Below are 15,981 nucleotides of genomic sequence, written 5' to 3'. Positions count from 1 at the left end.
TTATAAGAAAATTAAATCATGAAAAAAACCCAGCATAATAACTTCAGCCTTCAGTAATTTGCTGAACAAGATCAGAAGAGTTTTCTATCAACACATACACCCATAAATTTTGGATTATTACTTTATCCAGCATCACATATTTTGGACATTTGGCACTTTTAATATCTTTAACAAACGATAAAAAGTGATATTAAATTACTTTAGGCATTATTGAAAAATAAGATAAATTACATTCATCTCATCAGCATCTTTACAGAACAAAACATCATATAACAAATAAATAAATAAATAATTGTCTTTTTAAAAAAAATCCAGTCAGGTCACTGCCTGAAAGGTCCTGTGTTCCACTAAACTGTGAGACAGGTTTCTGAGTTCAGCTGCAGAGTGAACCTGCTTGTATCCGAGCAGAGCCAGGGTGTCATTGCACAGATTCTGCACAGTCCTCACGATGTCGAAGCCCAGACGAAGCCTCCAGCTCTCTGCCGTCGCTCTGGAGTCTCTGGTGGTAGAGTACCTGTAACTCCACTCTGACGGAGACGACACATTACTGTTGGTGTTCTTTGCAATCCATGTCCGCACTCTGTCCTCCATCTCAAGCCCCACGAACCTGTACATCTCAGCAGCCTTGTCCTTTGGGTTGAATGCCAGGTCCTCATATCGCACCAGCAGGTAGCGTCCCCGAAGCCACGCCGGCCTTTGCAGGCCTGTTTCCGCAGAAGCCGCCATGTCCTTGCAGGTGCTGGTGATCTGCGTCAGGTCCACGTATCGAGGCTGTCGTCCTGTCGCGTTCCATATTTTCCAAGCACGGAACTGATCTGAAAACGCCATCATGCGTGAGGCGAGGATAGCTCTGGGGTCTCTCACCAGGTGGATGATCTTCAGGTCCAGACGTGGATCTTCTGTCAGGGTGCGCAGGTCCCCCACCTCAGGGACCCGCACGGTCTTAATAGCTACGTGTTCCCTTGAGAGACATGACATCGAGGCTAAGGTGAGGTTCAGGGCTCCACACTTCTTAGGACACCATGATTCATCAGGCGGATCGGATGCCGCCACATCCCCTCCTTCTGAACACACGGGAGGGGAACAGAGGGCGTGGCTGGAGCTTCGGCGAAAAAAGGAACTTGTGATGTGGTCCTGGGGCTCCGGACGGATGTAATTCTCCATGAAGTGAAGGTCACAGGTGTACAAGTTGAGGAGGAGGTCCCTGTATGCTCCCAGTAGAGCCCGGCGGTCCAGGGTGCGACGTAGCCTGCTGCTGGAGTTGGTGAAGGCCTGCTGGACGTGGTAGAGGGGTTCAAACACGTAGAAGATCCCTGGGTGCTGGTTTAGGAGCTGCCCGGTGAAGGAGGAGCCGCTGCGTGTTGTGGCAAACAGCAAAATGTGCTTTCGAGGCGAATCGACGGGCATCCAACTGTCATCGCACAGGGCTCTCCACCTGGAGTCTGGAAGAAAGAAAAAAAAGTTTAACTCATCATTTTTTCTTACAAAAAGCTATATAACAACTTAAAATAACACATTACACAACCTGTTCCCCAGATTCAGTTTATTTCACGTTTTTGAGAAGAGTTACTTCAGCTCAGAAAGCTGGTTTTCGTCATAACTTCAGTCCACGAGAAAGTGCACTACTAAATCAAGCCAATAAAGCTTAAATAATTTAGAGAGTAAACATGCCTGAGTAAGTTGCCTGTCTGCCGGTGGTTACCGAGGGGGCTTATGAAATGGCGGATCTCTAAATATAGCGCAAATAGCTAACGTGTAATTACTGCTGATGAGGAGTTGATTGCAAAAGGGATGTTACTTTCGTCCACAGGAGCTCGGCGCCGGCGAGCTACAGCTGCGCTATGAGAGGGGATTAATGGAGATAAATTGGAGGATAATTGTAAAACGAATCACACATATTTCATTTCTCTATCTTTCCTACTTATTGGGATTCCCCTCGTTTAATGAGCTGCTTTTTCTTTAGCTTCAGTCACAGGTTTGATGCTTTCTCTTTCTTCCAAACTGCTAAAAAATAACTAATAGTGATCAGATGTTGAATGTGTGTCTTTGTATCCCCTTTTCTGGTGCTGCACAACCAAGTCTGTAAAAAATACTATTAAGCCAACAGCTATTCACACTTCATGCTCTCCTGCAGCGAGGCAGGACAATATTTAGGACAATCTCAACTGGCTGTCGAGGCGTACCTCTGTGGTGTCTGGTCTGGCAGCGGTAGGTTCCCTGACAGGGCCCAGACAGAGAGTCCCTCAGGGTCCGGATAGCCGTGTACTGGACCCCAAGAGATGCACACACCAGCAGCAGCACCGTCTTCCAGGAGCACTCCATCCTGTCCCCTCCTCTGGCTCTACATCCTTCACGCTGACGCCGTCAGGGGACACACACAATGAGATTTCATTTTGATGCATTTTCTCAGCTTCATACATGTTCAGCTCTCACTCTTCACCCCTGCAGCCTTCTACTAAGAGCCAATGAGCAGCTCTTACTGGAGCTGGGAGTTAGGATTCATGCTCAAGGGCACTTAAACAGTAAAAAGGTAAAGAACGTTGCATTATCCAGCACCCAGATTTCCCTCGTCAGTTCAGAGTGTGAACGTTGTCCTTCAAACTGTATAACTGTATATTTTTAGTTTCGTCAGAAAGTTGTTTGAATGATTAGAGGAATAGTTTGACATTTTTATGGTTATTTGCTTTCATGCTGAGAATTGGATAATAATATTCAAAACACTCTGGTGGCTGTACAGTAAATATGATGCAACAGCCAGCAGCCAGTTAGCTTAGCTTAGGGCGACACAACTAGCCTGGTTCTGTCCTGAAGTAACACAATCATACCTCTTAAACTTCCTAAATAAAATGTTATATCTCTTTTTTCAACATACAAACACAGAGGATATATTTTTTTAAAAGGAGGGCTATGTGCACATTTGAATGAACTAGTTATAACCTGTTAATTGATGAGCTTTTGAGTTGCTGGAAGGCAAATTTTGTCACCTTTGGATGGAGGTGCTTCTACCTATTTCCTGTCTTTGTGCTAAGCTAAGAAAAAAAACTTCCCCCTCAAAATGACCATTTACATATCAGTTACTCGCCCTGTGTTACCTTGAAAAAAGGTGAACATTCTTCATGAACTGAAGTAAATGGGGGACACATTTAACAACATAAAAAATCTACCAAAACAGCTGTTTATAAACTCTCTCATAACTCATGCTGTAATCAAAGCTTTATTTATCCAGTTGTATGCTCAGTACTTCCCAACACATGCATTTTTGTTAAAATATTATGGATTAAAAACATGTTGGTATAGTCGAACGCAGGGCCGAGGACCATGCCTGCATGCACACGTGCATTTAAACTCTGCTAAAGTGGAGCTCATAAGCATGTGTACGCTCAGGTACACTCACGGCGCACTACTCGTAGATGGAAGTGTTTTATACTGTGGTGTTTTAGCATAAATACATGTGTTTTGGACGTACTGAGCATACAAATGGATAAATGAGACTTGGATTATACTGCACAAGTTGTGTGAGAGTTTGTAAACGAATAGTTTAATACAGTCTTGCTGTTGTTACTTGAATTCAAAAGAATGTTTTCTTCTTGTATTCAAGGCAACACACTTTGAGTTATTGATATGGAAATCAGTCATTTTGCAGGTGAAGTATTTTAAATGCCAACCAGCTGCTGTTTATAGCCTCATATTAGCAAAGAAGAAAATAAAAGTATTTACCAAAAGTATTCCTTAAATGCACACATTTTGTTTTCCTTGAAAATATACTTAAGAAAATGTTGCTCTCCAAGCAGAGCAAACACACATCACCTTTTAACATTTCTAACATAAGGAGCTTAAACGCTTTGAATAAACAGGTTCGGGATTTGTTTCCTAGAGGATCCTCAGATTTGTTCTGCAGAAAAACACGACTCACAGGTCAGACCTCTACTGGGAAATGGTAGCAGTAATGTCCCTATCTGAAATAGCTCCACATTCAAGATATCGTGCACACAGTTGCATAATTGCATTTCATTTTTGCTTTCCTCTCTTCTGGGTAATTAAGCCTCTAAGCCCAGCAGAGAACTACATACCCAGATAAATATAGCTGTCTTCACATAGATGAGTGGAGAAGTTTCCTTTGTACACTTCCGAGTTTTTTGCCACTGGGCATGAGTGAGCAAAGGGAGATGTGATTTTCCAAATGGATTTAGAGAAAAAAAGGTGCTGCCATCCATTTGTCCCTCTGCACCACACTGATGGTAGGTAATCACACGCAATCCCTGGGCACAAAGTGTGTCCCCATCACTCACCGGGGCAATCATCATCAAAACCACAGGTAAATATACATCACATTACTGACAAAAATAAATATTGCTTTCCTGTTTGCCTCCTCACCCTCTTTCTGTCACTCTATCGCTCTCCAGTCTGCCTCTTGTTCATTAATGATGTTTATGTGTCCCTGGCAGACTCATATCCTCAGGAATGTATCACACTGAGCTCAGATCGGCTTTTGATGTTCCATTAATCACAAACAGCGCAAAACCAAAGACATTTACTCTGTGGGTGAGGGGGAAAAGAAATCGAGCTGACATCATGAGCCATTCTGTTTGAATACGGCTAAAAACAGCAATCGCAGAATGAACCCATCAGGGGGAGAAACTTTGTTAGCTGCAGACAGAATGACAGAAACGGGGACACTGTAACTGTATGTCTCTTGTTTTCAGAAAAACTTTAAAGGTGTTTGTGTGTTTGTTGAAGGACAGGAGAGATGCACGAAAAAGCAGAGAAATAAAAGCACGAATGACTGCAGATAATGAGAAACTTTGACCAAGCTTCTTACCATCCCTAACACTTAAGAGGGGGGAAAAAACCAGTCAATTTGACAGTCCTGCCATCCATACCCTACATGTACTGCACAGCTGGCTGACCAGCGCACCTCATATGATTCCTCAGCGACAGGTTTTGTTTTCCTTTCCAGTTGCGATCAGGGCTCAGAGGCTCCTCTGCTACACACCCCGCTGCCCTCTGGAGAATGAGGACAGATGCTTCAATGGATTAAAGCAATTTGATTTGCAAGTCCTCTTCTCTCTCTGGCTTATAACTCACTCCGCACCAGGACTCACACCAGGAATAATAGACACTCTGTCAACAGCTGGAAGGGGACTGCGGGCTTCAGATGGTCTCCGCTTTTGTATCCCTCAAACAATAACAGTGCTTACAGGGGGATAAAAGCCTCAGGGACAGGATCAACCAAAGATTACACTGTGCGGTGCACGCTCCTCTGGCAGGTTTGAGTTGTAAATTCAGGCGTTGCTGCCGCTGAGATAACATAGCTAGCAGCAAAAGTGTCAGAGGTAATGACATTGTGTGTGGTGCAGGGAAGGCAATTGCCTCTGTGGAAAATAAAGGCAACAAATGAGGTTAGAGAAGTTAGTGATGAGGGTGGGACTGAGGGATTTGGGATGAGAGTGATTGAGGGATGTGACAGTGCCAAAGATTTTTCTATTAAGGCACCTCGGTGTGTTCACAGATCCTCTGAGTGAGGCGGTTTATTGGCAAAAGCTTGATGATCAATCCTGGGGAACACAGAGAGTTGAGCAACAGTAGCAACGACAGGAGGAGTCTTTTTCGCTCTGTTCTCCATCTATCTATCCATCCCCCTTCTCTTTCTCTCTCTCTATAAAACAACACACACACACACACACACACACACGCTATATGCACGCAAAGTGCCACAGGCAGAGAGCAGAGCAGAGCTACTGCTGTGCGCAGAGGAGCTGCATCTGACCCCCGGCTACAGAGGAGCTCCTGTGATAGGGGAGAAGATGAATCTTGTCCTACATGAATCCTCCAGCACGCACACACACACACACACACACACACAACACACACACACACAGTTAATGCACTACACACAGACGAAGAGGGAAAAGAAAGAAAGAAAAGAAAGAAAAAGGTGAACACTTCCGAGCTCATTCACAAACAGTACAAAAAGAGAGAAAGAGGGAGTTAAGTGTTAAACTGAAGTGAGAAAAAAAGTAAAGTTTAGTGATGATGAAATTAAGGAATACATGACAAAAGTAGCATATTAGCAATAAGAGACCTGCAACTTTTGTATCTAACCCTTACATCCACACATGATACTGTAGTAGGCTTTTGTACAAGTGATGAAGAGCATATAATTTGCATCTGAAAACACTAAAAATAACATTTCACTAATTAAGACCGAGCTCAATTTTCATCCGGATTATAATTTGAAAAAATGATTTGAAAAAAAGAATAATGAACAGAATACTAAGAACATGTGGAGCATCATAGTGAATGTGAGTCACTTTAAACTCACCATTAAGTACCACAGACACACTTTAAGTGGCTGTATGGAGAGATCGTTAGCATACTGGCAGATTTTACCTCTGGTACAACCACGATCGTGAAACTCTGTCAAATTAGAACATCTTGCTTTTCAGATAACACATCGGCTGCAGCTCGCTGCGCGTAAAATGTAACAAAAGATTAAAAAAATGTTGCCTTACCATCAACGCACTCGGTGAGATTTCTTCGGCCGGTCCAGTCCTCTGCTCTGCATTTGAGAAACTGGGTGTGTGTGTGTGTGTGTGTGTAAATGTGTTTATGTGTGTGTGGATCGAGCGCTGCCGCCGGTGTGTCCGGAGCCGAAGTGGATTCAGAGCTGGAGATGCGCCATGGATGGAGAGCGGCGAGAGGCTGCGCGAGGAGGAAGCATGTCTCACCCCTCCAGAGACCACACAGGCTACTGGAGCCGAGTCTCTAGATTGGATGCAAGATTGCCTCGCCGTGCATTACGCTTTGATGCCATGGGGTACGTTTCATTGCGTCTTGGAAATGCATGTGATCTTAACAGGCAGTTAATAGAACTAACATATCACTGACTAAAAAATTGATCCTGCTTCTGTTGCCATCATCTCTTGAGTTGTTTGCAGGTGTAAATGTCCCATATTTCATGAAGGCAGGTTTCATCAGCTCCAGCCAGGCATCAACAACCACTTCTCACCACAAGTGTCATTCCTCCTTCTCTGTCACTGTCATGCTCTCTGCAGGGTTTCTCACTCAACCCTCTCACACACAGAAACACACATCTCCCATGAGAATATACAATGGCACAATGACCTCTATTTTTCCTCATTCCAGTGAGGATGACTGCCATCATCAGTGTGCCCCCCTCCTCACTCTGCTGCTTGCCGACTCCCCGGTGTGAAACGATGGGTGCCATATCATTGCCCCCGGGGGGTTACCGTGGGGTCAGGCTTAGCCAGTGACAGCCCCATTACTCCTGGGAATGGGGGTCGATTCTGTTTGCAGTCTTTCAGATTTATCTCCCGCTGTGGCAGAGTCACGCTGGCTAAAGTGTGTCTTTACCGTGACTGGCAGACAGATTGGTGAAATAATGTCGTGGCTGCATCTCAGCTCTCACTTGTATTCTGCTGTTGGATGATTTAAGCCTTAAACCTTCTATCATTGGGGGATTAGTTGTTCCAACTTTGCTACTCTCATCTAACCTGCATTTAAACCTCTCAGGCAGTACAAGTGAATACACCAAAACAAAGGCAGGCAGAAATTATCTAAAGAAATGTGAACTGGAGGGGCTGGAAGTCTACCTACGCAGAGACAGATCAGGGTTTTTCTGGTGATTTCTGGGCTGAGGCACATTACCAGCTAAAGGTCTTACTGTACAAGCGCACACAAAGGACAACAATCTGCCAAGAACGCCCCATGAGTGATACAACAGTGTCCTGTCCTCCGCACCTCTCAGCACTGATCCCTCGCTCTGCCTGCCTACAGCATTGATTCCCCGGCTCTGTGCAGCTGAACGCCCCCACATCTTCTTGGTGTGATTTGAAACAGGCAATAAGAAAAAGTTGAATTTTCTGTGAGCGGAAGCCGAATCCTCCACGGGCCTCTCTGTTTAGCTTTACCCATACTTGCTTCGCACCACGCACACATGCAAAGAGCACAAAATCAGATGCGCATTAGAGATTTGGAGCGCCTTTCATTTTCTTTTCCAGAGCTATCAGGCTCTCTTAACAAAACCTTGCCAATCTGAACTCTTTCTTCCCCATATCTCTGTGATCCACCCCATATCTGATGTTTAACATGACAGCAGTCTTTCATCATAAAGCAGATGGAAATGCTCCGCTGAAATCTGTCTTCTGTTTGGGGATAACCTTGACTCCTTAGCTGCTTTTCTATATCTGGGATTCATTGACAACTTCTGCACCTTCCACTTTTTTTCTTAAAGACACGACCCGTCAGTCAGGTTAGCCTATCTGTCAGTCAGCTTGTCACAAGGCAAAGCAGGTCTCACAAAAGTTATCTGAGGGAGGAATTTTGCTGGTGGAGGAAAGCTAGTGTTTCTACACACTCTGCCTCATTTGAGCGAGAACAATAGCAGCCCCTTTATTCAGCCCTGCCTCACTTTAAGTGCAATAAGCAGGTGAAAAAAAGTCTCATTTCACCCACTAGTAAGCCAACAGAGATGGCTAAATTTAATTCAGCAAATAACCTGCACAAGGCACGCTTTCTCTGTTTCTCACTAGCAACATCTGAGAACTTCTCTGAGTTATTGTGGTTTGGACAGTAATAACACCATGCAGACACACTTATTTCATTCAAAGGAAGAGTTTGACATTTTGGGAACACGCTTCTTCACTTTCTTGCTGAGAGTTAGATGAAAAGATTGATATTATGGTAAATGTATGGCTACAGCTGGTTAGCCTAACCTAGAAAACAGATTGGAAACACCTGTCTCTGTCTAAAGAAATAAAAATTTGGTAACCATCTTGAAAGGTGTGTTCAGACAGACAGCAAAGCACATTTTTGCATCATGTCATCTGTGCGAATTTGACTCTGTGTGTGTGTGTGCGTGTGTTTGTCTTCAGCTCAGTCTTTGACTGAACTAAGGAAATAACTCAGTTATTTACCATTATTTTTACTGAGACTTTCTCCCTTTTCCTCTTGCCTTTTTACATGGACTAAATACATTTTTTAAAGCACTGGCCAAATTTTATTTTATTTCCAAATCTCTCTAATTTACATGCTATTTCTAACTTCTTTTTTTCTGTACAAAAATGAAACTGTAAAAAGTACAATTTACAGTTTTACATGGGAGTTATGCACTTGATGTTTCCTGGATGGCAGCAGTGACTAACCTTATGAATTGCAGCTGGTTGCCTCACATACGACCAGCTGACCTCCCAGTGTGTGTACTGGTTTCAATCTGTGAGTCCTGAGTCCTGACAAATATCTATAAAACACTAAAACTGTCCCAGCTTTCAACACAATTAAAATAACAGTACTATTAAAATAGTTGTCTGTAGTACTTACATAGATGTTGACCGTGTTCTGTCCCACTTATTACCTAATTCAACATAAAATCATGAACAATTTAACACAGGTGCTTTTTTCTGACATTAACTACACTAATAGTTAGCAGTCACGCAGAAAAGGAAGCTGGTCTTTTCTAAAATACCCAATGAAATGCTACACTTACTGCAATATAGATTTTTGGCTGTGCATGGCAGAAAGGCTGATATAAAAGATCATATTAAGGTAGCCAAACATAAGTAGTAGCTACAAGCGGGGCAAACGCTGGTGGCAGCCATCTCAAACACGCAGTTAAGAAGGGGACCTTTGCCAGCCAAACACAACCAGAGCTTTCAATCAGGAAAGCTGCTCTGCATTGCTTCCAATTCTTTCCAGTAGCTGTGATGTTGAAACAAAAATATCAGTTGTGGCCTAAAAAGCATTTTCCCCTGAGACCACCACTGTAAAAGATATGTCTGTAAAAGTGTCAGGACAACTTGAAATGCAAACACAGTCAATTATTATTCTTTTAATTTTTTTAGCCATGATGGTGCTGTATATTTGTGAAACTTTGCCGGATCTGAGAGAAGTGATTTAAAATACACAGATGTCATCATGGTGTAAAGTCTTTGAGCTGAGTGTGAACTCGTGAAAAGCTGTTATTTCATGATCCTGGGCATTGTAGTGATAAAATTAAGAGAACTGGGTGAAAAATCCAGCAGCCTGGACGAGAAAGAACGAAAGAAGAAGCTTCAAGATAAGAACGATTAAAGAATGCAAAACACCTGGCAAGGATAAGGAATTTGACCAGCTGCATCTTCATTGTGTGAGAAAAACAGGACAGGTAAAAAGGTGAACAACACCCACCTCTTCAGTAGCTGAATATGATTTTCACATAAGTAAATTGAATCTTGATCTTGTGTTTATCTAATGTGTGGTCTATTATGCTTTAGTTTGAAACAAGGTAAACATTTAACCTGTGTGAATAACTGGTTTGCAACCTTTTTGTGATATTATAAACAAACAAGTTGCATTATTTTTAAAAATACATTATTGAAGGTGTTGGAAATAATGGTGTCACATAACCCAACGAAAGCCTGACACTATTAGATTCGTAGCCAAAAGATGAGAGCATGAGAAGGAGGAGACTCCTGGGTCTGCAGGAAGGGGTGGGGGGACCCCAGAGTCCCCAAAAGAGTATAAGAATGAGTGTTTCCAAGGTAATTTTAGTCTAATCCCAGGATTGGCTCAGGTTTGTTGTTGTTTTGTCAAAGACTGCAATAAAACTCTCCTTTGCAACTGACTTTGCTTGTCTCCAGTGCTGCTTGGCAGAAGCTACAGCATCCACCACCACTTTTTGAAAAAGCTTGCAAGAATAGCTAAATTAGATCTAAGTTTGAGTTAATTTTAGAGAAGACTTCAGAGGTGTTTTGCCACAACAGTATTTAGTTATTGTCTGTTATCTTTTGGACTTGTGGTTTTCTGTTTGTGTTTATCCTTGTGTAATATTTTCATCCATGTTTAGTCAGTTTCCTGATTTATTTTGTAAGTTATCTCCTCATGTGTCATGTCTTGTGTTACTTCCTGCCTTTGTCTGTTTACATCCTGTTTTCTGTCACACTTGTCTTACATCACTTTCATTAGTCCTTTCTTGATCCCAGAGTCTCACCTGCACTCCTGTTCTGTATTAGTCTTGATTGCTCCACCCTTGTCTTCCCTACAGCCCTCTTGTTGTCAGCCAGTCCCTGTGTCCGTCCTTTTGCCCTTGTCCACCCAGTCCAGCTGTATCTTGTTCTTGTGATTAGTTTTCTGTGTTTATATACCTGTGTGTTCCTTTTGTAATTTGTCAGTTCATCTGTGTTTATCCCTGTCATGGTGTCGTTCCCTGCTCAGACTCCTGTCCTTTGTTTTGGGTTTCTACATCCCTCTGTTCATTGTTTCATTCTGGTTGGTTTTTAGGTTAGTTTTGATTATTTTCTTTTTCACTTTGAGCTTGTTGCCTGATTGATTTTTCCAAGCTTTTTGTTCATACCACCCGCCTGCCTGCTCTTCTGCATCTGGGTGCTTGTTGAAACTATAACATCTTAATGCTGGGAAGCATCTTAGCCTAGGTTAGCACAAAGATTGTAAACAGGGGCAATGAGCTAGCTCTGCCTTTCTGTAAAAATCACAAGTTGCAGTTTGAAAGGGGAGGGGTGCGGTGGCCGATGTATTTCCATCTTCAGCTAAATAGCAGCTAAAAACACAGAGAATGCATATTTCCCAAAATGTCAATTAATTTAATAATGAAATCATCAAAAATATAATAATAATATAATACACTGAGGAAGCCCATGTTCCTAATATTTCTTGACTGTTAATGGGAGGTCATGATTGAATTCAATGATGCTGACCCCAATCAGACTTAGCGTCTGAGTCTGTTTGATTGCTTGTTATCCTTAAGCCCAAAAAACTCCTGGCGGGCTCGCCTCAGTTCAGTGTTCAGTAAGCCATTTAGACAGAAGAGGATCATCTGCATAAATTTGTCTCGCCTGTAGACAATCCCATTGCTGACTGTTTTCTATGACAACTCCAAATCAAAGAAGAAGCGGACCGTCTTTATAAACCGAAGGCTTTCAGCTAACATTTACGCAGCCGTGGTGTTCCCACCCTGCTTGCCAATTTTGCAAGGCTTCATTTATTAAATTTAGGCGGGACGGGTTGCAAGCCGAGGTGCTTTGCTGCCGGCAGTGTGAGAGAAATCCGTTGAGTGACACACGGGATGATGAGAGGAAGGAAGAATATGGGACATGAGGGATGAGCTAGGCAGAGAGAGAGAGATTACAGCAGAGAGGAGGAGAGAAAGAGCAGGAGGGGGAACGAGACAGTTTACACACGCCATCTGTGCATCAAAGGTGTGGCTGTGCTGGCTTGCCTTCACTATGCACGGCTGTGTGATTGTTTTTGAACGAGAGATCTCTTGAATATAGATGGTCTCATTTCCACTCCCCTGACTGCTGAGATCTCCCGTTTTTTCTTATTTCATCTGCACATGAGTGAGCAAGTCAGCTCTGCTGTTGTGTTGTTGAATCCTGCTGTGTGCAAGAAAAAAATATGCATCTGAGCAAAGACTTGTAATTATCTGCTGTATGCATGCAGGTAGCTCCACGTCATGTGATGAAATTAAAACTTTTTTCTTGCTTTAAAGTATTTTCTGGCACCCATCAAGGCATTCATAGACAACTCTTTTACTTCTTACATGCCAGAGGAGCCAATTACGTGACTAAGAATTTTCTAATCTGGCTCTTTCTTGCTTACAAGAAGACTCTCCTCATGAAATGTTGCCTTATGATGCTTCATTCCAACACATGAAAAGATAGGTAAACTAATTTTTGCTTGTAAACACCACACAGTGAGCACAATTATGCCAGGGGATGACAAAAACAGAATGATTACTTGTGATGCACCTTCTGCTCTCAAACAGTTTCATCACACAGGGGAGTTTAAGTTTTACAATCTGGCAGAGCGAGTATCACAGCTTCTCAGCCCCACGCCCACTTCTGTCTAAGTTATAGACTTCAAATCAAATCTACTGAAAGCCTTTGAGACTTCCAGAGGGAAGTCAGTTTTATTGAGAGCGTTTGATTGGTCCTGGTCTCGCTTGGATTGGCCTGCGAAAATAACAGACATAAATTCCTGTGTGGCTGCAATCCAACCAGACACCTCCACATGCCTGGGTAGCGAGCAGACCGCCATTAGAAAAGAAAAGCCCCAAGCGGCTTGTTTCCCCCCTCCCCTGCCTCTAACATCATATTTTTTTACACCCAAAGGCCTCCCTCTGCAACTGTGTTTTCCTCTAGCACTTTTGCTGTGAAACCAGCCCATCAGCAGTGCTCTCTGGTGCATAATTGGTGCCATTAGCGCGACGCATCACACACTCTCAGGCACTGAGTCTGGACAGCAGCAATAGCGTTTTACCCTGCTTTCTCTCTCTCTCTTTTTCTTTCTATCGCTCCTCATCCCACCAACTGTTTCACACTCACAGGGCTCACAGCCATCACATTTGTGGGAGTAATGGGCCTGGCAAATTACAGCAGATCGGGCCTCAGCAGGCTCAGCCCGGCAGCCACCAGGGAGCACCGAGCAGACGTGCTGATTCTACAGAACATGGCCTCCTGATCGGACAGAAAGAGGTGCCCTGGGAGGGAGGATGGGGAGCCAAGGAGGGATCATGTTAACATCCGCCGGCTGTGATTCGAATGTTGCATCGGTGTAAAAAAGAGACCAGTGTGTGCGCACATGTCTGTGTGTAGGGGGAAAACTTTGGATAATCTTCAAATTGGGAGTCTAGTCACACGTCTCGGCGTGCTCTGCAGAAGTTTTACTGTTGGAGAGACTCTGAGAAACAACTTGACGAAACACAATTTCCTGGCTGATTTCATTGATTATTTCTATAACTTTAGTTCTGCTCTGCCTCCATAATGGCTCACAGTTTGCTTGAGCTCGAACACACATGCAGCGCAGACATGCAGCCGAAACACGCCCTCCCACACACACAGATGGTCGGAGAGATGCCTCGACAATTAAGCCGTTCCATTTAAAGTCTCTCACTGTAACAAGCTGAAGGAAGCCTGCTGCTGGATCTTGCTGTTCTCTGACGCGTGTTGATTCCTCTGCGCTCTTGTTGGGCCTCCCGGGGGCCTTTCTGTGTGACCGAGCTCTTTCTTAATTACACCTGAGAGCAGCGAGCAGCTGCTCCTCTTCCACATCTGTGTCTCCATCAATCAAGCCTGTGAAGGGGCGTACGGAAAGCAAACTGGCAAATATGAAAGACACTCTCTCCCTTCTTCTCTGATTCTTCTGTGCTTCGCAAGTAGGAACACATGTCTGCAAAAGATTTTGTATCAAGTTGTCAGTTACACTTTGATATTCAATCTGACTGTGTTTTCCTCCACCAACAGACATTGCTCACCTTATCCTGTGAGGATTCATGATGACGGATGCTATAATAAAGTTATTTTTGAAAACAAAGCATGACCTTGTGGGCAGGACATTCAAACTCCTGCTCCGTTTCCTCACAGCAATTGTTGTTCGTTCATAGCTCAGCTCTCTAAATGTGCCGCTTTTCATAAAATTGGTTAACTTTCAGTCCATGTATTTTTAACACTTTGGATACATTTTTAATAAAAGTTCTTCATCCCAGGGCTGTAAAACAGTGAGCTGGGAGACAATTTTAGCAGAGAGCACAAAGTGGGAAAACTGAGAAAAGGTTTCTCAAAAATGTCAACATTGTGCTTATTTATATCTCTTTTATAGAAATGTTACCAGAGTAAAAAATAATATCATAAACAGGTCAGCAGTAGGTCTCAGATTTTCTGCTTCCACCTGTTCACTGCAGCTGCGCGATCAGATATTGGGCCATCATCAAATTGAAACAAAGATGGAATAAGATTAAGTGTTTTATATATACACCAGCTTGGTGAATATTTCTAAACATAAACCATATTTCTTCTTTGGATGTATTGGCACTGCTGTGGAACATAAATATTTATCAGGGCTCCAAAAGGTTAAGTGTGTGGGAGTAATAGAATCTGGCAGCTGAAAATATTGCTGAAACGCAACATCTCCAGATTGTGTTGCAAGATGGAAAGTGTCAACAGCACTCCAGTGCTGCTTTGCAACAGCAAGCATCACAAAAATGGTTTGTTTTTTTTTGTGGGGGGGGGGGGGGGGGGGTCATTATGTAACAATGTTTAGCACAACAAGCCTCATCAATATTGCAGCAGGTTGCTGCGTTGCTGGTTGCACTTTGAGTATGCAAGTGTGCAGAATGTAATCTGACCTCCTGTGTCAGAAGTAACAGCAACAGAGTCTTAGGCCTTCAGTTAGAGGAAAAGTGGCTGATTCAAGATAGTGGGGACAAAGGTGAAGTTTTACATTGTAAACAGCTATAATGGATTATTTTGCTCATATACTTTCCTGCCAAGAGTTAGATGACAAGATTGATACCACTGCATGAAGCCACCATGTAATTTTAATTTAGCATAAAGACTGCAACAGATGGCAACAGCTAGCCAGGCTCTGTCCAAAGGTGAAAAAGTCTGCAATAAAGGCACTGTTTTGCAAGCTTCAGGTCAGTCTCGATTCTTAAAACTCAAGTTCCAAGTCAAGTCCGAAGTCCTAAACTTTATGATGTCTTAAACAAGTCATAATGCACTCTTCAGCAAATGTAATGCCATTTTAACAACAGCTATAATGTATAATAAATATTTGTTATTATTATTAATTAACTATTATTAATTATAATTTTGATTGAAAAATAATCAATAATTAATTTATTATTAAAAAATAAATTTACAAAAATCATGAATATTTCTTAAAACGTGTATTTATTTGTTGCAACAAGTTTGATAAAACAAATGTGACTGAACTTAATCATAAATAAGTATTGCTGACATTTACTTTTTAGTAATTTACTATTTAGCACTATTAACCAGTACCACAATAGAATTCATTTTGTATGTTTCTGTTCTGTCTTTTTGTATATAACTCATCTCATCCCATTTGGAAAAATGGGGATAACTTTTTCTTTCCAAATTGGCTTGGGAAATGGTATCAAGTATTTTCAAGTCAAAATGATGTCATTTAAGTCAATTATGAAGTCATCAAAATTGTGACTGGAGT

The 15,981-nt window shown here is 42.6% G+C and overlaps 1 protein-coding gene across 1 annotated transcript; it reads right to left on the bottom strand.

Moving 5' to 3' along the window:
- Positions 1-315: 315 nt before the first annotated feature.
- On the bottom strand, positions 316-6,846 carry si:ch73-62b13.1 (Carbohydrate sulfotransferase 1-like). The gene is made up of 3 exons (XM_042496624.1): positions 6,513-6,846; positions 2,184-2,355; positions 316-1,442 (listed from the first exon to the last, which is right to left on the bottom strand). Exons 1-3 carry the CDS (start codon positions 6,513-6,515, stop codon positions 316-318), a joined length of 1,302 nt encoding a protein of 433 aa, XP_042352558.1. The 5' UTR covers positions 6,516-6,846.
- Positions 6,847-15,981: the final 9,135 nt, after the last annotated feature.

This window comes from Plectropomus leopardus, chromosome 11 (assembly GCF_008729295.1).
Source record: "Plectropomus leopardus isolate mb chromosome 11, YSFRI_Pleo_2.0, whole genome shotgun sequence".
Lineage (NCBI taxonomy): Eukaryota > Metazoa > Chordata > Actinopteri > Perciformes > Serranidae > Plectropomus > Plectropomus leopardus.
This window is presented reverse-complemented; position numbering and strand designations above follow the sequence as displayed.

What these genes read in the sequence shown, in the direction of transcription:
- si:ch73-62b13.1 (XM_042496624.1), bottom strand. An exon ending in CCAGACCAGACACCACAGAG is followed by an intron (nt 1,443 to 2,183) that starts GTACGCCTCGAC and finishes TCTTTCTTCCAG; the next exon opens with ACTCCAGGTGGAGAGCCCTG.